Raw genomic sequence first — 25,089 nt, 5'->3', positions numbered from 1 at the left:
AATGCCTCTATTCTTAGCCACTTAGGGTTGAAATGTTAACTACGGCTACAATGGCGGCATAACACCCCCCCCCCCCAAATTAGTTGAAGTTTGATATTTTAGCATAATTCTATACAAGCGGAACTCGTCAGCTTGGCCTAATCTAAGTATATTTGATCGAGTGTCTAATAAACTGTAATCACCTTGTTTCTTTCGTTCGATTCCAGCTAGTGTATTTAGATTTTCCATCTCTGTTTCTACACTCTATGAGTAAGTAAATTTCTTCCTGTTTGCTGTGGCATGCGTGTCGGATGTTGAGTGTTATAGGTTAAGATCGCGAGAATTTATTGTTAAGGAATAAAGTTTTTCTAACTTGGAAACAGATGAGACATATCATAACATTTATAAGGCATCATTTAGTGTTCACGATTTAAGTGATGGAGAATTCTCCCAGGTTTCATGGGTGTATGGAAACATACGCAACCTTGGGCGGTACTTGGGTTTTAACCCGTACGAGATGGTTGTAGCAGACTTGGTCCGAATAAATGAAAATTATCATACGATTTTCGTGAAATTCGAAGAAAAAGCGAAAATTTTGCAACGACAATTCGGTCTTCCATCCTATATACTATTGGATTCCCCGATGAATGTTTCGAAAAGTCTGGTTTCATGTTCATATCACCCAAAGCAGCAGGGCCATTGTGCTTTAGCTAAAGTTTTAGCGTTCCGGGAGTGGTTAAAATGTAAGAACTAGATCTGGGGAAGAGTTTAAAATATTAAAAAATTGAAAAAACAAAAATGTTTAAAACAGAAAAAAAAATTAATTAAAAAAAATGTGTGCTATATTGGTTTGTGGAGTGTAGAAGCAGAGATGTGAAGGGGGAAAAAGTCTATACAGTGATCTGAATGACGCACGGAAGAGGAATTTTCTTCACGCTGAGGTTCAACGTTGTGAAAATTTTCATTACCATTCTTCGCGAGGGTCTCTGAATATGTGATCGATACATAGTGTTCTCGCAGGTGTCGTGTGATATGCAACTACTTCATATATGCCAATTGAAGAATGGAGGTGAAGAATTTTTTTCACGTCTGCTTGCGACTTTCTTATGAGAGGTTGAACTATTACAATTACGGATTTATGAAGATAGTGACATTTTCAAAAGACAGCAACTTTCTTATCAAAAATATACTTCGAATCAATTTCACTCTAATTGAAATTGTTGTATTCCACGTCACGATTTTCCGTACGTATTCATTTTTTATTCGCGTTACTTGTCATTGGGAGTTTAAACAGCGAGAGCGTGTCGGGATACTCACCTCAATTTGACAGCGATTTTCTTCTTCACATTTCAGCTGAATTTTTCTAGGCTTTTCTACAATATGCAGCATGAGTGTGATTTACTTAATGACTTCGCTCAGTTTGAAATGAGCATAGAATGAGAACATAACATGAGATATGTGATACCTTGGATGGGAATGCCCAGTCATCTATGAAAAGGTCTCCTGAGGAGGGAAATTCATTAACGAAGAAAAAAAAGGAAAATTGATATAGTTTTCAATTTATTCCGTTTTATCGATTCTTACTGTGAAATAAAACAATTGTTTTATATGGTTCTCCTGTTAATTTTGACTTTCTTTCTAACAACATTGTATTAGTCTTTAATTATAAAAAGTTCCGTCCTCTCTTGTCTTGAAAATTTAAAAGAGTATGAAAAGAATTATCGGTGGTGTCGGTTTTATCGGGTTGTGTTTAACCTGCATTTTAAATATGCATGAAGAATGATGTACGCCCATCAAGCGGTTAAAATTATCCAACAGAGTTAACATCGTTTTCGATTTTAAAGGTAAAAATAAGGAGTGTGTGATGTGCATCTCTCATTTATTAGCGATCTATATAACGTTATGAACGTTTCTCGATGTGAACTTAAGGTTGTGACTATCTTCAAATGACGAATATCATGGAAATTAGCGATTCTTTTTTCTTTTTTTTTTTCATAGAAATACACAACTATTTTATTCTTATACATATGAAGTGATGAAAAAAATTCTAGCTGAGTCAATTCAACCAGAGTATAGGTCTCAATTAATTTTTAAACGTGTTCATGAAGATTCGTGTTTTTCGTTACTTCACTGCGTGCAAAACTCATCTTCTCAAAAGTATGTTCGATATTTTAATGAAATTTTTTAGTCGTGGTTTTCAGGTGATACTAACTGCAATGAACTGGCTATATACTCAGTTGTATTTTACAAGTGTTTAAATATAAAATATTGAATTTCTTTTCTTTCAAACTTCATGTATTGTTTCATAAAAATTAACATATTTCCGAAAATATTTAGCATATCTTAGAACTTCTAATTCATTGAATTGACAACTGCTATAGCCCCGTAGTGTATAAAAATGACTATATACATTAGTTTTTCAGTGTAAAATGTTCAGCGTAAGTATAAAAATAAGCTAATTTCGATGAAATAATGTGTAACAGCTAAAAAATATCTCTGAATTATAGTTAAAAACATACGTTTTGTACAGACTGCTCTATTTTTAAAAGTGTCTCGAATGTAGTCAGTTGTAATAAACATAATATTCCTCACACAATTCTTCAATTATTTTGTTTAAACTATTTTTTATGCTCAATAGAAAAATAAAATCGATGCTACAAAATATTGTTTTCCTATTAGTATCAACATTTTAAACATACTATCGAAGTGCGAGACGTCTTTTGATCGACACGATTTATCCAATTTCAACGTCATAGTTTCACAAACTGTTTTGTGATACTAGGAGGACATAAAAAAAATAAAACAAAATAAAAGTTTTTTCTTCGGTTGTCTATATAATCCTCATCACTAAAATTGAAATTTTTTTTGTAGGAAAACTCAAAAAATAGCAAAATTATTCTTTAAATTTATCTATTTTTAAAATAAAAGGGGTTTTTTCCCCAAATGTTTCATTTTTAGACTCAACAACGGGTTCGAGATTGGGCGAATAATCGTGAATCAGCCAATGACTTTCTTTTAATCGACATCTCAAGTTCGCCATCAAAGGCGACCACCCCGATATTATCAGATTCACAGCTGCACCCAGAACGTTTTACGAATGAGGAAACATGTGGGTAAATCCAAATGGAGATCCAGTAATGAATCGCGGTGATGATAATGCTGAGTTGGGTGGAAGATGATACGATTCAAAGAAATTATCTAGAATAATCAATAAAAATAAATATATGTTAAAAGTATTTCAAAGCCTCTTGGTATTACTATATTTTTGATTTTATTGTTTCTATAGCATCTTCTTCTTCGCTGTTATTTTTTCCCGATGTTGACAAATGCGTAAGTTTGCAGGTAAAAGATTGAAGCTAGTACTAAACACTGTAAGCTAACTCTTTTGCATGCTCTCAATAAACGATGAATGAGTATCCACCATGGTAAGTGATTCTTGACTCTTCGTTGAAAGATGACCTTTAATTTTTTTTTTGTTACTTCAGGAAATCATATACATTCGGATAAAATATTTTGTCTTATCACACTATTTGACTGTGAGATCACTAAAACGTCGCGGGGGTTTCTTCAAGATTAACAAATGCATGTGAAAAATATATATTATTTTTTATGAAAGCAAAAAGTGTCTACCTGTTGGTTGACTGTTAAGAAAGAATGAACTATAGCGATCAAGAGTGTTTTTGCGCTAGTTCGATTTCTCTTTGACCTCTTCTCGTACTAAGTGTGATATCTCGGTAGATGGAAGAATTGTATTGGAGCTTTCCCTCCTTCTTTCGCAATTTATAGTTTTTCCAACAAAAATTAACTTTATGTTACTGTACCCAGAACATTAGAGAGGATGTCATTGGAAAAAATAGTAGAAGAGTTAGCGTAAAAGAAAAAATCAAGCTAAAGTGATGAACACAAGTTCTACATTACCGTTGCTATAGTCGGAAGTTTAAAAGAAGTTATGATTTCGTAGGGGAAAAAATATCTAGTTGTCGTGGATGCGCCATGGGCTATCAGCTGGGCACGCAGTTGCTTGATAACTTAACATTATTACAAATATTACGATCATGCTTTGACTTTCATGACATCGCTGAAATTCTAGTGGAAAATCATAACGCCACGGAGAATTATTTGATTAATTATGAAAATTTGAAATGTATGATTGAAGAAAATTATTTAAAATATTGAATAATTGAAAACTTGATTTGTAAAAAAGACTTTGCAATTCATTTGTAGTAACTCTTTTATTTTACAGCTCGGAAAATTTTCTCAGATAAGTAAACGAATTCGTATTTCAAGAGAAGTTACACGATGGTAAAAAACATGTCAGAATGAAAAGTTTTCCAAACGATAATTTAACGACGCGTAAACGATAATTCAAGAACGACCCCTGTGAAAAAAAAATATTTCAGAATAATGACCTGACGACGTCATGGGCATGAAATTAAAAAAAAAAGAAAAAAGGTATAGAACATTAGGGACGGATGTGAGGTCAGAGTTGTGACGAATTTCACAAAAAAAAAAAAAAAAAAAAATTCCAAACGATACAACCCCTCTTTGAAAAATACCCCATCACGGAGTGTTGTGACATCATGGTATTAGTGAAAACGTTAATTTGGAAGGACGTATACAAAAATATAAAGTGGTGATTATATATATATATATTACTATTCAAATATTTTGTTGCGTAAGATTTAAAGTCTTTTTACATGCATTTTTACTAGCTGATTTATGAACGAGTCCCCTCTTGTGAAAAATCGCATTATTTGGTTGAAAGTCAGATTTGAACATGGGGATAAAAAAAAAATTCCAAACGATAATTTAGGAATGACACCCTCTTTGAAAAAAAAAAAATCTCATCACTTGAGATAGAAATAAGAAATTCCAAAAGATAATTTCATATATGACGAGCCCTTTTAGAATAACAACTTGGAACCTTAGAAAATGTGACATAAAAAATTTAATTTAGGAACGACTTGCATCGTAGTGGCTAAAAAAAACCCGATAATTTTTTATTTTAAAATAATTTAAGCCCTCATCAAACCTCTTTGAAAAAAAGTTAGTTAAAAAACGTTAATTTAAGAAAGATCCTTCTAAATCCTATCACGGAGTGTTGTGACATCATCGTTGAGACTTGGGGAAAACTTTTTAGGGTGATATGAAAAAGTTTAATTCAAGAACGACCCCACACGACTTGCAGTGGCTAAAAATAAAAAAGATAATTTTGGGAAATTTTTATTTCAAAATAATTGAGCCCTCTTAGAATAACGACAGAAAAAAATTAAGTTAAAAAACGATAATTTGAGAAAGATCCCTGGTAGAAATTTAAATATCTAGCTTGCTAACGCAACCCCTGACATCAGACACTAAAGTTTAATTTAGGAAAGATCCCTCTGAATCAAGAAAGAAGTGATTCTCTTATCACACTAAACAAAATGACTCAGGTGCTGGCTGTTGAAAAGTGGGGTATGGCTGCGGAATAGAAGGTTGCGGTGGCTGCGGAATGGGGGCAGCGTTGAAAAATCTTTGACGTCATGGGAGTGATCAGACACTAAAGTTTGATTTAAGAAAGACCCCTCAAGATCACAGAAGAAAATGACTCAGGTGCTGGCTGCGGAAAAGTGGGGGATGGCTGCGGAATGGAAGGTTGCGGTGGCTGCGGAAAGGGGGCAGCGTTGACGTCATGGGTTGGGAGTGATCAGCCACTAAAGTTTTATTTAAGAAAGCCCCCTTATCACAGAAGAAAATGACTCAGGTGCTGGCTGCGGAAAAGTGGGGTATGGCTGCGGAATAGAAGGATGCGGTGGCTGCGGAATGGGGGCAGTGTTGAAAAATCTTTGACGTCATGGGAGTGATCAGACACTAAAGTTTGATTTAAGAAAGACCCCTCAAGATCACAGAAGAAAATGACTCAGGTGCTGGCTGCGGAAAAGTGGGGGATGGCTGCGGAATGGAAGGTTGCGGTGGCTGCGGAAAGGGGGCAGCGTTGACGTCATGGGTTGGGAGTGATCAGCCACTAAAGTTTTATTTAAGAAAGCCCCCTTATCACAGAAGAAAATGACTCAGGTGCTGGCTGCGGAAAAGGGGGGGATGGCTGCGGAATAGAAGGATGCGGTGGCTGCGGAATGGGGAATGGCTGCGGCTGCGGCGGCTGCGGTGGGGCAGAAGCCCCTTTTTGCCCCTACTCACTAGGAACAACGGATTGGGATGCATACATTAATTACTATGAATTAATTTTTAATTCAACTATTCATCAAGCAACACAGGAAAAGCCAGCATATTTACATCTTTCCTACGACCCTACACTTCCAACAGACATTCTTAATCAGACAACTCCACATACACGTGTCTCATATTCTGATTTTGTCACACAAAAAACAACACAACTGCAGTACACATTCAACAAAGTGCGTGAAAGTCTAATTACATCAGCAGAGAGGCAGGAAAATTACCAACGAAAATTCGCGAAAGATAGGAATTTTCACCCAGGTCAATTAGTATTCTTGCATCAACCCGACGCTGATAGACACGCTTCGCTTCCTAAGCGAAGAAATTTCGTCGGTCCCTACAGAATTCTCACAGTTCACAATCCTGTAAATTTTACAATAATTGATACAAGAAATCCAAAAGCAAAACCTATTAAAGTACATGCAAACAGGTTGATCCCATTCAAAGAAAGACGTCAAGAATTGGATTATATGCACAGTACTATTAGGGAAAACAGGAATAGTAGAAATCCGGCAGACTCCATTGTACAACAAAGGCCACACGCTAGTTTCGATGAATTGTCTGACCTTCAATGGCTTCAATGTATTTCTCCTAGTGCCGTTGTAATACCACAATCTTCTATTCAAGGATGTCAAGCCCAAAGGCCTTCCACAAGTACAGCAAGTGATGCACCCCCTGCTCTGGATAATATGTCCTGTAATTTATTGCCTCAGCGTTCCGTTGGTCATCGATATAATTTGCGCTCTAACCGGCCGGCACAAATTAACACTTTCACTTTTGGAACATATTAATCAAGTGTTGTGTATGTAAATACATAAATAATATGGGACTTGAAAATATAAATTTTTCTTTAAAATTTCTATAACGATTATTCGAAAATTAATTCATCGAATTTTATAATCGTATTCAGTGATAAGTTTTTTTTTATTACTGGAATTCCGTCGTGGATACAAATATGCTGTTGATTGTTCAGTGAGAAGGGCCCCTCATTGGACGGTGAACGCTTATTTGTTTCCAATTTTCTTTTCTTTTTTTTTCATGCAAAATTTTTCTTCAAACTCACTATCTCTCCTTCACAAATTAAATTTGAGGTAGACATTGAAGTACACTGCAAGTTTGATCAAGTCCCACCTTATTTAAAAAATGTCAAATTATGTTTATATTGAAAACTATATGTTTAATGGATGCATTTACATTGTTCATTTCTATGCGTAATCAATTTCGCACTATTATATTTGAGAAAAAATTGTTAAAACCTTGAAAACAAAGTAGAGTTATAATGGAATTATGAAAAAAAAGTAATTATGAAAGTGTGAGAAAAAAAATGAGACTATGAGAAAAAAAAAAAAAGATGAAAGAAAAAAAAATGAAATTATAAAAGGAAAATTGAACGTATAGAAAAAAGATGAAAGTAGAGAAAAAAAAAAGGGAAATGAAAGTATACAAAAAAGACAAAAACAAAATAAGGATGAAAAAAATGAAATTAAGGAAAAAATGAAATTATGAAAGAAGAAAAAATGGAAGTGAAGAGAAAAAAAAAAATTTTGTCAAAATGTTAAAAATGTGCATGAGGAACAAAAGTATTAATGTTGTACACTTATGAATGCAAGTACTTTCATGTTAATATACACATATAGCATATATGCAATTTTGTGTTAAGAATACAACATACTGCGTATTAGTGTAGTATAATTTGATGTTGGAATCTATAATCCCTCAGAGTTATAATATTTATATTGAGCATTTAAACAAGTTTAATTTGGGAATGATTATAAATGATCACTGTGGTAAGATTTTTTCTTTCTCTGCCAAATGTTTTATATTCTATGTTTCTATATTCCTTCAAAGTTCATAATTCATAAGTGAAATGTGCCCGTACTCTCAGGACACCGCTCACAAATTTCAATTAACTCTGCTTAGAGGAGACAGTTATCAACTGTTTCAAACTCGCCGTTCGAACGATGCAAATTCCTTTTCAGCAGACAACGACATCGATCACTCAGACTCGTTGATGCGATGGTTCACCGAGTAATGTGGCAGTGATATCTTCAAGCAAACAAATTTGCTAACTTCACTAATGTGTTCAAAACTTCACATTGAACTGCCGTTTCCAGACACCATACACTGAAATTGTTTACGTGCAATTTCTCTTGGATACGCCTACGGAACGAGATGCATCGCCGGTGTCGCACTTTGGTTGTCCTCAGTCGTCTGTGTAACAAATAGTGTTCGGGACTGACTACACGTCTGAACACGAACGAACGGTCGAATAATTCGTTTCGTAATATTTTAGTTAAATAATTTTCGCTTCGACAGTACTCCAGCGTCGTCCTCTATTCAGTGACTGACATGTGAAAAGAACAAACACATTCGACGCTCTCTACGATACACATTCGCTGCAAAGTGCAACCCACGCTGAACATCATGAGGACTGATTCCTGACATTGGGTCTAGTGCGGATTGAGCCACGACAAGCCAATTTGTTTCCTGTACAGCTGGATTTTGAAAATTTACACTTTCGAACTAATAACTCTCGAGGCACTGAACAAGTACGTTGAAGTTCAGAGTAATGAATGTGCTGTAACTTATCTGGAATCAATGCGCAGCATTTTCAGGGAAACATGTTCTGCGACACTTAATGTTACATTTATTTCAGTGATAAATGCAACAGTGATTTTCTTGTTGCTATGTCTAAACGTATTATTGATATATTTTTGTGACATTATCCGAAGAAATTATATGTATCTTCGCTATTCCGAAAAAAAAAAAAAAAAAAAAAAAAAAGTACTTCCGATAAATCATAGAAAGGGATGATACGTAATCTACGTTATGAATTCATGAGATTTTTAAAAGCTTCTGTGTATTTCATGCTCAGTGATTTTTGCAAAGATCTTTGGTATATTATTTTATTTCTGCTTATATTATCTATCTGCAATTCACTTACGACAATATCGAAGCACATGTATATATCTACAACACATAATGTATATTCACTTCTAAGTATTATATTACATATATATATATTTTTCTTTTCGCATATGTATATCTAGGTACGAGTATTCTTTTCAATGCATTCCTACATTGCTTACCTTTGTGTCAAGTGATGTACATTTGTACATACCAGATTTTCATTCATGTTTTGAAGAGCAAACATAATTTTATTGCCAGTATTGTAATCTCCCGACTTATATTTTCTTTTTCTTTTTTTTTCGTTTTTTTTTTCTTTTTCCGCAAGATGGATGTGCATTGCTATGGCGTCAATAGCCATCGCTATCAGATGAAGCGGGAGAGGTCCAATTTCCAGCCCAATATAATATAATAATAAGAGAAAAGGGAAAAGGGGACTTGAGCCATTTAAATTGTAAAAAAACATGCTCTTTCGCCTCCATCAACACTCCTTAATTTTATGGCCACTTACTTAAAGGGCCCCTTCAAAGTTTGCGTAATAGCCGCTTCGCATTCTTCTTTTCTCTCTCTCTTCCCTATATACTGAAGCCTATTGACCATTGTATTGCCACCTGCAGGCAATTGACTTTATTTCTGACTTTCTTGCTTCCTCTCTACTTTTCTTTTCCTTCTTTTTTGTACAACTTCTCCCCCCTCCCCCACAGTAAACATCTTCCTCCCATATGCTTCGAAAGATCGTAGGGGGTGAACCTTGACCAATGATGTCAATTTTAATACTATTTGTACCTACGTAATCCTCATCACCCAATGGAAGGATCTTTCTTTGAAGCCGGACTACCAATTAGAAATAGGGGGTTGGTACCCCTCAAAACTTTACTTTTTGGAATCTTTGAAAAATTAGAGCAGATTGATTAGTGCAAGCTAAAAATCAAGTTGGGAAAAAAATGTAGAAAGAGGAGAATTTTTTTGTAAACACATTTTTCAACTGTAGCATCAGGAGCGGCGATCATCCGTGATGAAAGGGATGGAGGAAAAGGTAGGAAAGAAATTCTTACCACAATTCTAGTAAATTATAGACGTTTAGTTAAAAAATAAATTGGGAGGAATTAACAGGGGGCAGATGGCGAAATTAGGCATAAAGAGTGATTAAAAGAGAGTTATTCCAACATCAAGTTAAAATTATTATAATTGAACATACAGTATTTTGTTTATGTATTATGCAGAATTTGATATCGTGGAAATGGATTTTTCTAATTGACTTTTATTTTGTGTAAATATAACTCGTTCTTTTCATACGATCATTTGATTAAATATTAATGCTAATGAAATTTAACTGATTCTTTCTTTCATGAGTCATCGTTTTATTCTAAATGTATATTGGACCACTAGGAGCCTGGGTTAATCTAGATAATTATATATATATTCTTCCAGTGGTTCGATATAACACAATGTCATACCCAAAGTCCAACGTTATTGCCAGTCTAAAAGAAATAGTTTAACATGATGTTCATTATTGACAATGTGCATACAGTATCTACTTTACTGGACAACAACTCCGGTCATACATCGCCATACGATAATTTCAAACCAGTGGAATTGGGTTAGAAATGAAGGTGGCAGCGATAGTCGCATTTTTGACCGTTCCTCAAATTCATGACGAAAATTGGACAATTTTTTTACGCACGATAACTGGTTACTTAGATAACATATTTAAGAAGTTTCAAAAAATTGGATATTAGTTTAGTATGTTTTTCTTTGTAATTAATGTAAATTTACAATTAATAAACTTTTCAATTAATATAAATTAATTAACTAAGTATAATTAAAATAATTATCGATTATGATATTGAGAAACCTCAAGTTATCATGTGATGAAAAAAAATATTTTTTTTTATTTTTAAAGAAAAATTACTTCTATTCATGGTTATGGGAAAAAAATTCCAGATCGAAAATCGGGATAAAATTGTTAACTAGCTTGTGCTAGTTAAAATAGAAATAGAGAATAGAGGAAATATTTAAATTTGATTATTTTCAGATATATTTAAAATTTGATAGTTTGGAGTATTTTAATTTGTTTTGGATTTAACTATTTAGAACTGTAGGTCAGGCACCGATAGCAGGCGACAGTAACCGATATACTATAGTACAGCAAACAAATAATTGAACAATAGGAACGTAAATAAGAATGGATGTTTCTCTATGGATGGTAGACATGTTTCTTGAGGGTTTAAAGTAAAGGTCCCTACACACGCTCAGTTATACCTGCGCAGTTATGCCTGTACAGTCCAACTGTGCAGGCATAACTGAGCGTGTGTAGGGGCCGTCAGTTGACCTGCGCAGGCGACCTGAAGGGAATGGTTTTTCGATTCGGTATAACTGTACAGTTATGCCTGCGCAGGTATAACTGAGCGTGTGTATGGGCCATCAGGTATAACTGTGCAGTTATTTTTTCCCGCTTTCTTATATTCGCCCTACTTTCTTCCCTCTTCTTTTTTCACTGATAATGTAATAGAACAATAATAACTAAATAACATGTTTTGGAGAGGGATTCCATTTAATTAGAAGAAAATCTTCTAATGGCCTAATTTTCACGATATTTTCTTACAATTTCATATCGAATAAAAAAATCGAAATAAAATTTTAGAAATATTTCGACCATTGTTAATATTTGCAATTTTGTTTCTGAAGTCACTCTTTTCATTAAATTTACCTGAAATTATGCACCGAAACACACAAACTCTATATTCAAATAATGTGCTATGACTATTAATTGTTTATTGATTATTTAGAGAAGAGGTTTTTAACCAGGGTTCTTGGAGATTTTAGGGGCCCCGCGACATCGGATTATTTTAGTATTCTTTCACATGTACTTCCTTTAGAAATCAAGCAGGTGTTTATACGATTTAGTTAATGTTTGCAATTGTTTGCAATTTCAAACGCAGGATTCCTACTCCTTTTTTTGACCGAAAACCAGCAAGCATCAACAGGACAAAAATCACTGCAATTTATTATTTTCTTTTACATGTAATTCTTAATGAATCTCATTGAATTTGTTTTTTGGACACATCTCATCAGATTGCAACGAATTTCAATTTTCAGCTCAAACATTGAAAGAAAAAAATTCCGATGAAATTACGCTAGTTAAACGTAAGAAAACAATCGAAAAATTCTTTGAGAGAGATATACGATTGATAATATAATTATATCATTGAGTAATACTATTAATATACATACTATGCTTCATAATAAGTCAATTTCTAATTGAGTTGAATAAATCGTAAGAGGTCGCGTGAAAATGCAGTTTTCTTTCAAGTCAAAAAAAGTATTTTTTTTAAATCGACGCTATCGTGAAAAGAAAATACTATCATACGATGCTGAAGGAGCATGTATCCGCTATCTGTATATTCAGAGGAGAAACGATGCTTGTTTTCGAAGATACAGTCGACGCTCGTTATGACAACTTCACGTTATAGCGACAAAGACTGGTAGGGTAAGTCCCAAATGTTTTACGTTTTACTTATATAACGACCGTCCCAATCAGGCCCGACTACACCCCCAAGTCTCCCCCTCGCTACGACCTTGCTCCAAATATAACGTTGATTCTCGACGGGACGAAGGTGTCTTTATATGGAGCGTCGATTGTAATACCAAAATTTATCTTTTATTGCCTATGTTGTCATAATCACTGTAGATATGGATAGCATTCTTGATAAGCATGAGTAGGCAGTAGTGCCTTTTACTTAAGTCATGAAAATCGGTCATTATGAGAGGTATATATTTACAAAGGCTTCCTTGGTAAAATGGTCTGAGTTTTCGAAAACTGATGTTTTCCTCTCGTCCCCCCATCACCCCCTTGTGTCCATTCATAGCCTGAATAGTCCTACTTTGGGAAACACCAATTTCAACACTCCACCAGAGCTTAGTTCAGAGTTCAGTTTAGTTTTCACGACTCGAGGTTTATAATGACGAGTGATCTTCTAAACGGGCAGCGCGAATGCTTGGAAGAATTCATTGAAATGTATAGGAATAAGAAATGCTTGTGGCAGGTGAAAACTAAAGATTACCATAACAAAATTAAGAAAGATGATAGTTATAAGAGATTGGTGTGGAAAATGAGATAAATAGATCCTCTAGCGAACAGAGACAGTGTTGTTAAAAAAATAAACAGTTTGAGAAGCAATTCCCGAAAGGAATTGAAAAAAAAAAGCTTTGAGTAGGTATCTTGATCCATTCTGAGAAAATTATGCCAATCTTTTGGTGCAAATCTCAATTCCTGTAATAATTTAACGTGCGAATATTGTTGCCTTTTTTTTAACCAATCTTTGCACCACGTTACCCGTTTTTTTCAAGTTAATAAGTTTCAGTGACATAACCAATCCAACTACACCCAAAGCATCATCTGTGGAAATCATACTAGAAAATTCCGAACTTTATAGACTATGAAAAAATCTGAATTGATCAAAAGACCATGAAGACAGAGATCGAAGAATGAAAATATCCCCACAGATTGCCTAGAACCGGTTCCAGAAGCTTCGCCTGCACAGGTATAACTGAATGGTGTGGATGCATCAAACCGTTCAGTTATGCCTGCGCAGTTATGCCTGTACAGGTATAACTGTGCAGGCATAACTGAACGTGTGTAGGCCCCTTAAGCGGCGTCATGTCGATGGAAGAAGCTTTGTCCAAGCGGTGGGAACATAGTCCCAATTAAAAGAAATACAATCACAGGCCGATGTAAGTAGATGGGGCAATCGCCATTAATTAGGGAATCTTTTAGTTACCGTCACAACGCATCTGGTCGGTTGTACTTCAGGGGTGCCCTAGGCAAAAGGGATCGTCCGAGGAGTGTTTTCTTGGAGAGAAAGCGGGGAATCGAAGAAAATAAAGGGGACCAACGAATGAATAGACAAATTTCAAGATTGAGAATAGATGACGGCCATTTAAGTAGAAGTAGAATCCCTTTATTTAGGGGGTGCAATTAAAGTATAACAGAGGATCTAAAATGCCGAGTGTTAGTCATGGGAAGCTTCGATGTAGGTTAAAGGTTAGGCCATGGCCGTTGGGGTTCTCGGGGTCCTGAAGGGAGAGTCGCTTGGACAAAGAAATTAGGGATGGATCGGCAGTGGCCAATCTTATGAATAAACCTTCAAGAAACGAATAGAAACTTAGAGATGATGGGTAAAATATCAAATCAAATTAAATGGGTGGAGTTTTCCAAGGGACGGGGGACGTCCGAAATAAAATCTTAAAGGGATGAGAAAATCTGGATACGGGGGAATTGAGAATTGGAGAGTTAGAAATGCAGTAACGAAACTAGACTGAAAAAGAGATGACTTGGGAAGACGAGAGTTGTAATCAGAGGAATCGTTTCTTGGCTGCGATGAGTGTCTAAGGGGCTAAAGCTAAAGACTGGAGAAGGGTCTCACCTGGTGAGTGATGCATGGATTATATTCTCTCTCCCATATGTGAAATATAGTATAGGTACTTGTAATTAATTGTTTTGGGGGCGAACTGAGATGCAATGGAAAATCACGGGTCATATAATGTTCAGGGCCAAGAGCTTAATTGTTTTGGGGGCCAACCGAAGATTTTGTTAAGTATTTTTGAATGAAGTTGTATTAATAATTTTAATAATGATGGTAATATGACAATACAATTTGCATTAATTCAATTAACTAGAGTGTAAATAAACTAATTAACTTCCAGCATCTCGTGTATGACTACTTTGTGTAAACTTTGCCTGGGTTATTATACTTTAAATATACACAACGCAATTTGAAATCATTGAACGGCATTCGCTTACGTACTTACGAGAACGGCCTTAAACCCTCAAGAAACATGTCTACCATCCATAGAGAAACATCCATTCTTATTTACGTTCCTATTGTTCAATTATTTGTTTGCTGTACTATAGTATATCGGTTACTGTCGCCTGCTATCGGTGCCTGACCTACAGTTCTAAATAGTTAAATCCAAAACAAATTAAAATACTCCAAACTATCAAATTTTAAATATATCTGAAAATAATCAAATTTAAATATTCCCTCTATTCTCTATTTCTATTTTAACTAGCACAAGCTAGTTAACAAAATTTCCAAAAATTTACTTTTTGAAAAGTCATTAAAAATTAAATTTCTTTATAAACAAAGTTCAAAGAAATACTTTGACATTCATTGAACCTTCTAATTTCTAAAAATGTTAATTTCATACAAAAATTTGAATAGAAATTAATTAAAAAACTTTTAAGCAAAGCGCTGCATCTTGTTTTGCAAAAAAAGAGAATTATTGAAACTTTTGACGCATGATAAAATAGCATGATATCAATGTAATTGAGTAAATAGCGATTGAAAATAAACGAAACTATTCGGTTCATAAAATGATGGAAAAAACCAGATTTGATTGGCTATCTCATTCTGAAAGCACATTTCAGGAAGTCAAAAAAATCGTACCACAAGGATCTGCTCTAGGTCTATTATTGTTTTCAATTTACACCACAGATTTTTGTAAGTTTAAACTAAATGGCAAATTGATATCTTTTGCTGATGATGATGCTGTTCTATACGTTGAGGACACTGGAATAGAAAATCTTGTAAAAAATGTAGAGGACTTGATTAAAATTTATTTATGGCTAGTCGAACATAAACTAAAATTAAACAAACAAAAAACTAAATACCTGTGTTTAAAAACCAGAAATATAAACGCTAACACAGACATATGCATTAAAATACACAACCACTGCCACTGTCAAATAACAACCCAGTGTAACTGTCGAGAAATAAATAGAGTATCTGAATATGATTTATTTGGGCACGTATATATAATTATACCAAGATGATTTGAAATGGACATCGCATTGCGAGAAAGTAATTGAAAAAAAAAAGAATTTTTTTATATAGCTGTTTTATATAAACTTAGATATGTTGTCGATAAAAATCTACTCAAAGATGTATTTTATGCATGGATATATTCAATTGTGAATTATGGGGGAAATGATTGGGGGAAATATGATAGCAACATATATCAAGTAAACAACACATACAATAGAATAAGATCCCAAATAACAATACTTTTAACCTAAATAAAATAGAATGTTATACATTAACACTAAGACAAAATTATATGTATAGGATTGTAAAATTTACATTACTAAATAAATATTGATAAAAGACCAAAATAGAAATTCAGCTAGACATGAAAATATATCACGTCCCCAAAACAAATAAAGCACTTCTCAAAAAAGCTACTCTTATACAGCTCCAAAAATACTGAACTATTTCCATAGCATTAAAAACGCAATTAATGTTACGAATTCCACAAAAGACATTCTGCCAATTTGAAAAAAAACATAAATTATGCGGATAAAATAGTGATATTCATTTATACTGCTTAAAAATTATTTTATCAAAAAAAAAAAATGTACTGTGACCTCTCACTATTTCCGCCTGAATATCACTTACATAAGATTAAAGAGTGCAATTCTATAATAACTTACTAAAATACTAGCAACCAATGCTGTTGCATTGTAAAAACTTCGTTATGTATCTCGTCTAGACCTGATGGAACTATTGCAAAATTCAAAGGCCACAAAGTCTGTGTTTATTTTTTCTTGTCTATATTGAACTGTTTTGTGTTTTGACGTTCACTGTGTTTTTTGTATTCTCGTCTGATTGCGTGTGTATTTAAAATTCAAAAAATAATCCAATTTCAAATGTAAAAAAAAATAATTAGAATATATTTTTTGTAACCCAAGTATTTATGAATGGATCTCAATTTTTTTTTTTTTGTCATTTTATGTGCTGAACAGTTTCCTTTATTTTGAATCAATTTTTATTTAATGATATTAATACCATACTGTTTTATCATGCGCGCAAGGTTTTAATAATGTATATTTTTGAAAATTTACAAAAATTTAATAGTATTGAAGGTATGTAGAACTTTGTACTAGCGTAGGACAGCATACGTAACCAAATATATGTGCACAAATTTGAAATGCATCAATGGTTAAATAATATTTTGAATGATATTTATACTACAGCATAGTTTCCACCATGTTAAAAGGTAGGAAACCCCTTTTAATAAATTTGTATATGAAATTACCCTCAACATATAAAGGATCAGTATACCTCCTAAATATGAAATAGTGAGTGTAGTTATCGGTAAAATTAAAACTGCATGTTCTAATTTAAAAAAAATTATGAAAAAGAGTTTGTGAATTAAGCAAAGAAACACACAGACCTTTCAAAATATCTCTCAGCTCTTTCAAACTTTTTGTTCTTTTTTCCGGCGTTTCTTTGATGTGCTTTTCGGCGTATTCTTCCATTTCCTTTGTAACATCCGTTATGTACGGTAGGTAGCCGTCTGGACGGCAACCTAGGACATCATGGTTACCATTCAACGAGTTTTTCTCGGCTTTCATTTCGCTTCCTTTGGAAGAAATGGCGTCTGTAGGTGTATAAAAAAAACCAAAGAAGAACTTATTTTAATAAAAATTGTTTTGAAGAACGAATCTTTGTCACGTTTCTCTCATCTCTTGTCTTATATATATAATGCCGCTATTAATGTTTAAGCGTTGGCAGTGTGCCTGAAGAAGACCGTAAGAGTTCCCCGTAGGAGATCTCTTGTTTGTTAGAGTTGGTCTCGTGTATTCCAGATGTTTTGAAAGGTAGTTGAAAGATAAGGGAAAATACAGTAGACGCTACTTTTATAAGAATCACAAATAATGCTACCATTCGAACATTTTTATCACTCTCTCTAAGTACGGAATGGATCACTATCATATAACATGAGAAAAAATTAGTTAATAGTTATCTGAACTTTGGTTTAAGTTATCAATTTTTTGTTCGTAAATTTTTTGCATATTTTGAAGATGAGTTTGTTCCACAGTCATTTTTCCGTATAAGTTGTCGTCATCAATCTGCAAGACTACGTAGGAGGTCAGACGGTTCTCTTATTGACGAAAACTTCTGTACTCAGTTCACAATTTCCTAATCATGCTGTAACAACCATTGTGATCTATATACGCGTAGCATTACTTCAGCAATGTTAGCAATGGCTTTTTTATAGTTAAGGAATGTGTAAGGTAAAAGAAGAGTATTTTTCTTTTGTTCTTGGTCAGTTTTTTTTTAAACTGATCAAATATTCCCAGTTCCTTGGACGGAAAACTTTCACAAGAGAATCTATATAACGTACCGTACTTCATGAAAATTATCGTAATTCAGTAGAAATAAAAGACTTTTGCTTAAGTGGGGGGTTAGCTTTAAGTGGGGGCGGTATCCTGCTGTAAAACAACTGAAAAAAAGGATGATTTAACATTTGAAGCACATAATGTGGGAAAGAAAAACGGAGTTCTCCCGTTTCTATGCATCCCATTCGACATAATGGGACAATGGTCATCGTTTTTACAATCGCAATTTTTTCGGGTATAGTTATCAGTTGGTTATTGTTATCAGAAACTAAGAGTATCGATGTGATCACATTAAACGGAGTGCACTGTATTTATTTCATCTGGGAGCAAAAATCGACAAAAATAATAAAATGCTTTATAAAAAGTTTCTCTATATAAATTCGATCATATACAGGGTGTCCTGTAAGTGCTAATGCGTCCTTCCAACCGTCATCTCATCATAGACATATTATTCCAATATAAAAAATACACAAAACGCGTTCAAAATTACCCTGTAGAAGTTTTGTGAGTGAAAATACAGTGTGTCACAGAATAAAAAACATTAAAAAAAAATTATACGATCCCCTTGTCCTCTAACTTCCAATTAGAAAGTTGTTGGCATGCATCTAATATTCACTAAGACATTTGAATTAAAAATGACGCTTCTCTCTCACATTTATACTGTCCTTGCCCAGCTTAACTCTTAAAACTAGTACTCGGTAGTTTGTGAACGAATTTGAGCATTTTTTTAAACTGAAACTATACCTCTACGACGGACGGGTGATGAGATAAAGGCAGCATTAGCACTAACAGGACACCCTGGTATACCATACACACATTTGCTATTTTTTTCTCTATTTAGCATCTCCCACGATGGAAAATTTTATTACAAGTCTTCCCTGAACTCGAGAGGAAATCGGTTGTAAACGAATGTGGTCACGGTCATTGTAAAATATATTGCGAAACGCATTATATTCAATACATAGAAAACTAGAAATATTCATGAATCAAAACATATTGGGGGCACTAGAACGCGATCCATAACCTGTGCGTTTACATTATACATTTCTCTTTGTGAACTTTCACTTTTGTGGTTTTTCCTCTTTTATTTTTTAAACACGTTTCGGTCCGCTTACTACTGCTTCACTTGTGCTGTCATTATGAGAATTTGAAAAATGATAAAAAGGCATTTTGCAATACATATTTAAATTTAGCGATGATAATCAAATGGATTTACCGTGTTAATAAAAAAATACGTAATTAAAATGTAATTATATACATTATATATATAATTACAATAATTCAATAATTTTTAAAGTTAATGATTTGAAAATATATTTAAAACTAAATAGTTTGAAAATACAATTCAATTACGATGTCTTGGATAGATTGTTTTCTATTTCTGTTCTTGCAAATGCAGTCAAATTCGATTATAACGACATCAATGCTTCCACGAAATTTTGTTGTTGTAACCGAGGTAGACGTTTTTACGATCTTTGTGGACAAAAAAATGTAATCAAATGATGTCAAATACTGTGCATGAAGTATTTATTCAATTATGATTATATATGGTGACTACATTGATCGAGAAAAATACGGGAAAAAGGGGAAAATTGGGAAATGTTGGAAAATTGATACGTTTCGTCACCGGTTCTCACCGAGCATGTTGCCAATTGTCGGCGAAATCATCAAATATTGTTCATGCCTTGGAGCGGAATACAGGGCTTCAGCAAGTCTGCTAAAGTGTCAACGAATGTTATTACAAAAACATTATGTTTTTCACGGTAAAAAATTGAACATGACAAATATGTGAAATGAATATCTATAGTCATATTCATTAAAGCACGATTTATAAATTTTGCCAGATTCTACTAGTAAAGAGAATTTAGAATTAAAGTAAGCTTCCCTGAGGAAACGGGAAATTTTTGTGTGGGAAATAGTCCAGAGAGAGAAAAGTCAAAATACGGGAATGTTTTATTTCCTGGCTCTGTCAATAAATGAGTTGGTGCGTCAAACATGTTACAAGTTCATTTTTCGACGTTAGGGTATAAACAGCACGACAGACGAACTTCCCCTTGAATGTGATCAGCTCTAAGTTTGAGAATTTCTTGGGCAAGCGTCATTGAAACGAATGTGTGGTGGAAAAAAAGTGGCGAAAATTTTGTTGTTATATCCGAGGTGAGAGAGAGATCCCCTTTCATCATTACAAGCAAGGCCCATTAACATTAATCTCTATTGGGATCAGCCCGGATGGACAATTACTGATGGTATAGCCGAGTTGTCGTTACTACCGAGTTTGACCTGAATATTTTTCAATGAGATTGAAAATGGGAAATCAATCTTATTTATATTAGGTGGAATTTTTTTTAGCAGTTTTTATTAATAAAAATTATGGCAATTTATAAAAAAAATTAATAAACGTTTATTAAGTGTTTAATTCAGGGATCCTTAACCTTTTTTGCCGCGACACAAAATCAACAACATGATCATCTTCATGACCCATCGGCTACTTTTAGTTTAAAACTTTTTGTTAAATATATCTCTGATTAACAAACTATTTATTTTTCGAACCTGGTTAAACCAAATAAATGATTTCTAAACGGGTAGGCCAACAGGGCCTGAGCTCAAAGACCTGAATCAAACGGGGGCCCAGGTTATTGAAAGACTTCAATAATCCTCAAAATTATTTCCATCATAAATTCTGAATTCCCATTATTTCTGGAGTTATATTTTTCTCTCTTTAATTTTGGAATTATTTTTCATTAATTTTGGAATTATTTTTCATTAATTTTGGAATTATTTTTCATTAATTTTGGAATTACTTTTTAATTAATTTTGGAATTATTTTTCATTAATTTTGGAATTATTTTTCATTAATTTTGGAATTATTTTTCATTAATTTTGTTATATTTCATCAACTCTGGAGTTGTTTTTCGCCAATTATGGAGTCATTTCTCTCTTTAATTTTCAATTATATTTTATTACATTTAGGAATGTTCCATTAATTTAGAAGTATTTTTCATCAATTCCGAAATCCTTTTACATTAATTTGGAAATGTTTACTTTTCCCGGATTCTTACAACCCATCTCAAGTTCCCCCAAGACCCAAGTTTGGGTCACACTTCATAGGTTAAGAACCCCTGGTTTAATTAGTCTTTTGATTCGTGTCCCTCTCACTGAAATTGATCATCAGTTTTAATGTTGGAGAGTTACTTCCGCTCTGTGATTTCCGTTCTCACTGTCGTACTTGACCCTAATCGAAAGACGAATGAGGAAAAATTCAAGAAGATCGAAAGTTTTCAAGGCACTCGCTCCATTAGTTTAGAACAAGGAAAACCTCAGAAGCAATTACAGTCCAACGTATTACGAGTAGCCTACTAAAAACTGACAGTTCTTTTCTTATAGCATTGCGCAAAGATTCGAATAGACCTGCTAAGAAACAAAGAACACGATATAGGTAGTTTTGATAGACATGATGGGTATATTTAAATAGTTTTGACATGTACAAGCATGATGCAAAACAAGAGAAATTTAAGGAAATCAGGGTTAAGACGGATCACAGTATAGAACTGCATTCAGTTATAAATGCTACACATTAAACATGATTTTTCTTCTTATTTAGGAATTTGTTTTGTCGATATCTTTTTGCGGAATCGATAGAACTTTCATTACATGTGCTTTATGCGGTCAAGACATGTTATTAAGCCTGTGAAAGCTCTGCAATCAGACTGTGTACACCTGCAAGATGATAGCGCCAACGAAATTTTGACAAACTTACTAATATTTTCTTGCATTACTAGAAGGTAAATAGTAAGTAAATGTAAGAAAACTGAGTTAAAACTTTGCAATCAAATTCAACTTCAAAAGAATTTTTGGATATCTTCCGTAATGAGGAATCTGGATATGTATCAAGCTAACGTATATGTTGAAGGAAAAAAACCGATTGTTTTCATAATGAGATAGGGAAAGAGATCATCAAAAGTATAAAATGTCCTAGCACAGTGGCCTTTTCGAAAAATATTCATCATTGAAGTAGCCTATAACAGGGGTTCTCAAACTGTGCGTCATGAAACGGTGACCCTGACAAAGGTTTTTCAAAAAGATTCAAAGATTCTTTGTTAAACAGCTCTGGGGAGCCAGCGGAGCTCGCGGACAAGCATTGAATGGGCGGGAGGGGGGGAGAGCGCACGGGTGGAAAAAGTTTGAGAACCTCCTGGCCTAAAATATACAATAAGATCATCAAGTTATATGCGTACAGAAGTTACAATTTGTACTTTTCTTACAAAAATAATTTGAAGAACGCACTCTGCGTTCAAGACAACGTGGATGCTAATTCGTAGATGCTCAGTTTCCATCGATGGCAAAATAAAATTTATGTTGCACTGTAGCGAATTGTGAGAAATTGATAAAATTTTTATGGGCATAAAAACGAAGTGCGATACATAGTGAAATGTGGAGTTTCCATTTTACTGCCGAGTTCAAAATGTTCACCGTCAGCCATATCTTACCTTCAAAAGAGGTGGGCCTACACTTTTGCATATTCTCACTGCTTCATATGCTATCTGTATTTGAAAATGACTAGGTTTATACACAGGGTGATTACTTAATTTACCGCATTTTAATGGCAAACCGTTGATCATAGAGGATACTTTCAATTAGAAAAATTATTAAAATAACATGTATAGAACTGAGATACGTCATTTACGTGGCAAGAAGTTGTATAGTTTTGAAAGAAAAATAAAAAAAAACTTACTATGTGAACAAGGACCTTTCTTGTCGTCAAAACCTTAATGAGAAAGTTGTTGCCCTGTCTTTCCTGAGACCAATAAAAAAAATTTCCATATTTTCAAGTGCAATATTCGCTGAAATATATGAATTCCAATATCAGAGAAAAAAGGAAAAGAACAGCAAAAACTAACGGACAACGCTCCTTTCCGCTAATTTACACTGTTCTTTCCCCTTTTATCTCTGATTTTTGAATGAAAAAATTTCGCAGCGAATATTGCACTTGGAAACATGAAATCTTTTATTGTGTGTCCCCAGGAGAGACAGGGCAGCAACTTCTTAATTGGAAGTTAGAGGACGGGGGACGTATAACTTTTTTTTTCTTCATTTGAACGGCATTTAAGATGATGTGTGACATCATTTGAGACATTTTTTTCTAATTGAAAGTTATCTTCAAATCTCCAAAACCAGTGGCTCAGGAAATAGTCATTGGACAACGATATTAGTGGACACCCTGTATATAAGGAATATACTATACCCATGTCGTACATAAACGGCAATTTGAAAAATGGCATTAAATCAGTGGTTCCAAATCTTTTGTCGCCCATGGCCCCCTTACCCTAGTCATCGTTCATCTGCTGCTCTCAGGAAAAGTTAAGTAGATATTGTGTATTCATAAAATAAGCACTTCAAAGCACGAAGATGCATAAACATCAACATCACCAGCTCCATCGTGACGCTTCAGAAAAAAGGCGATGACGCCCCTAGGAGCCGCGACGCACAATGAAACTGCAAAGCGAACAGAAAAACGCACACGAGATAGAACGTGTTTGAGAAGAACGAGAAAATCGTGATGGGGGTAAGATTCGACGTTCCATAGAAACAGGTAAATGCAGCGATAAATAAGTTTATATCGTACTTTTGAACATGTTGTGCATCAGGAATAGTTTAAAACAATGCACTGATTACATGATTTGGGACTATCGGAATATTACCAAATATGTGTATGATGTTGAAATGACATTGCTCTCGGACTCTTCAAAAGATTTACATCTATGCGGTTTTTGCAATAATTACTAAATCAATAATATCAATTGTTTTACAAAAAGAAAAGATTGATCATTTTCTCGGTAGGGAATTTTAGTCTTGGCTATATATACAAATAAATATTTTAGTAAAAAATGTTCTATTTGCAAATTTTGGTGTGGACACTTGTCACACTAATTACTTCATGTATTTGAATATATAGCCTAATATTCCATAAAGTAAAAGGAGTATCAGCTTTTATAAAAATACCAGCTTGTAGCTTTTGCCTTATCATTTGCCAATGATGCCGAATACAATCGGCAGAATCATTTGGGGCATAAATGAAACACAAAGGGAGAATGGTACTTACGTGATATTATGAAACTCCTATCTTCTAGAAAATAGTAGAAACTGGTCCAATGGTCACTTCACTGCTGCTCGACGATTATTTGCAGTTTAATCACTGACCGGTGCTACAAGCAACTATAAATATTGAAATGAGGTGTTTGTTTCTCTCTGGTATTCCAATAAGAGGGGGAAAGTCCAGATGTGACGTCCGAGCTCTCGCGGCTGACAGTAATTAGAAATCGTGGTAAGTGAAATCACTGGGGGGAAGAAGGGGATAAATTACATAGGACGAGAAATAAGTTGGCGACCTTAGAAATACACCTTTGTTCGAGAATAAAAACTCGTTTCGACCTCGAGGTTGTTATTATTTTATTCTTCGGTGTGGAAGAGGGTGAACTTCCAGAAGTTTGGCCACTACGTCACTTGTTTCCTCCCTATGACGAAGACAGAACAGAACAGAGAAAGTGAAGAAAAAAAATGAAATCATTTTTTTTTACCATTATATAAAAAAAATCACATGATCAACAATTTTTTTTCCTCCTTAAATTCTTTTTTTTTAAACAAACAGCACGTGTGGGTCCTGCTGAGAAACCAGAATGTATCATAATGTTTTGTAGTACTCGGAAGAAAAAGATCATCTTCACCATGTATTTTTATTTACATTCATTACATAAAGACAGGCAATTTCTAGAACGCTTTCTATACCATAGCAGTTGCGGATTGAG

At 34.1% G+C, this 25,089-nt stretch overlaps 1 protein-coding gene across 1 annotated transcript in view; it reads right to left on the bottom strand.

The window, feature by feature from the left end:
• Positions 1–24,798, bottom strand: part of LOC149083065 (alpha-tocopherol transfer protein-like) — a 47,519-nt gene extending 22,721 nt beyond the window's left edge. Inside the window, exons 1-2 of the mRNA XM_089236196.1 lie at positions 24,387–24,798; positions 17,338–17,544 (exon numbers count right to left, since the gene is read on the bottom strand). Of these exons, the coding sequence (XP_089092322.1) occupies positions 17,338–17,518 (181 nt within the window). The 5' untranslated portion in view covers positions 17,519–17,544; positions 24,387–24,798. The remainder of the gene's footprint in view (positions 1–17,337; positions 17,545–24,386) is intronic.
• Between the last annotated feature and the right edge of the window lie 291 nt (positions 24,799–25,089).

This window comes from Pholcus phalangioides, unplaced genomic scaffold (genome assembly GCF_987345545.1).
Source record: "Pholcus phalangioides strain wild (caught in Gottingen) unplaced genomic scaffold, Ppha-v1.0 ptg000009l_1, whole genome shotgun sequence".
NCBI classification, from domain to species: Eukaryota; Metazoa; Arthropoda; class Arachnida; order Araneae; family Pholcidae; genus Pholcus; species Pholcus phalangioides.
Note: the sequence above shows the minus strand (reverse complement) of the source record. Positions and strands in the feature narration are given on the sequence as shown.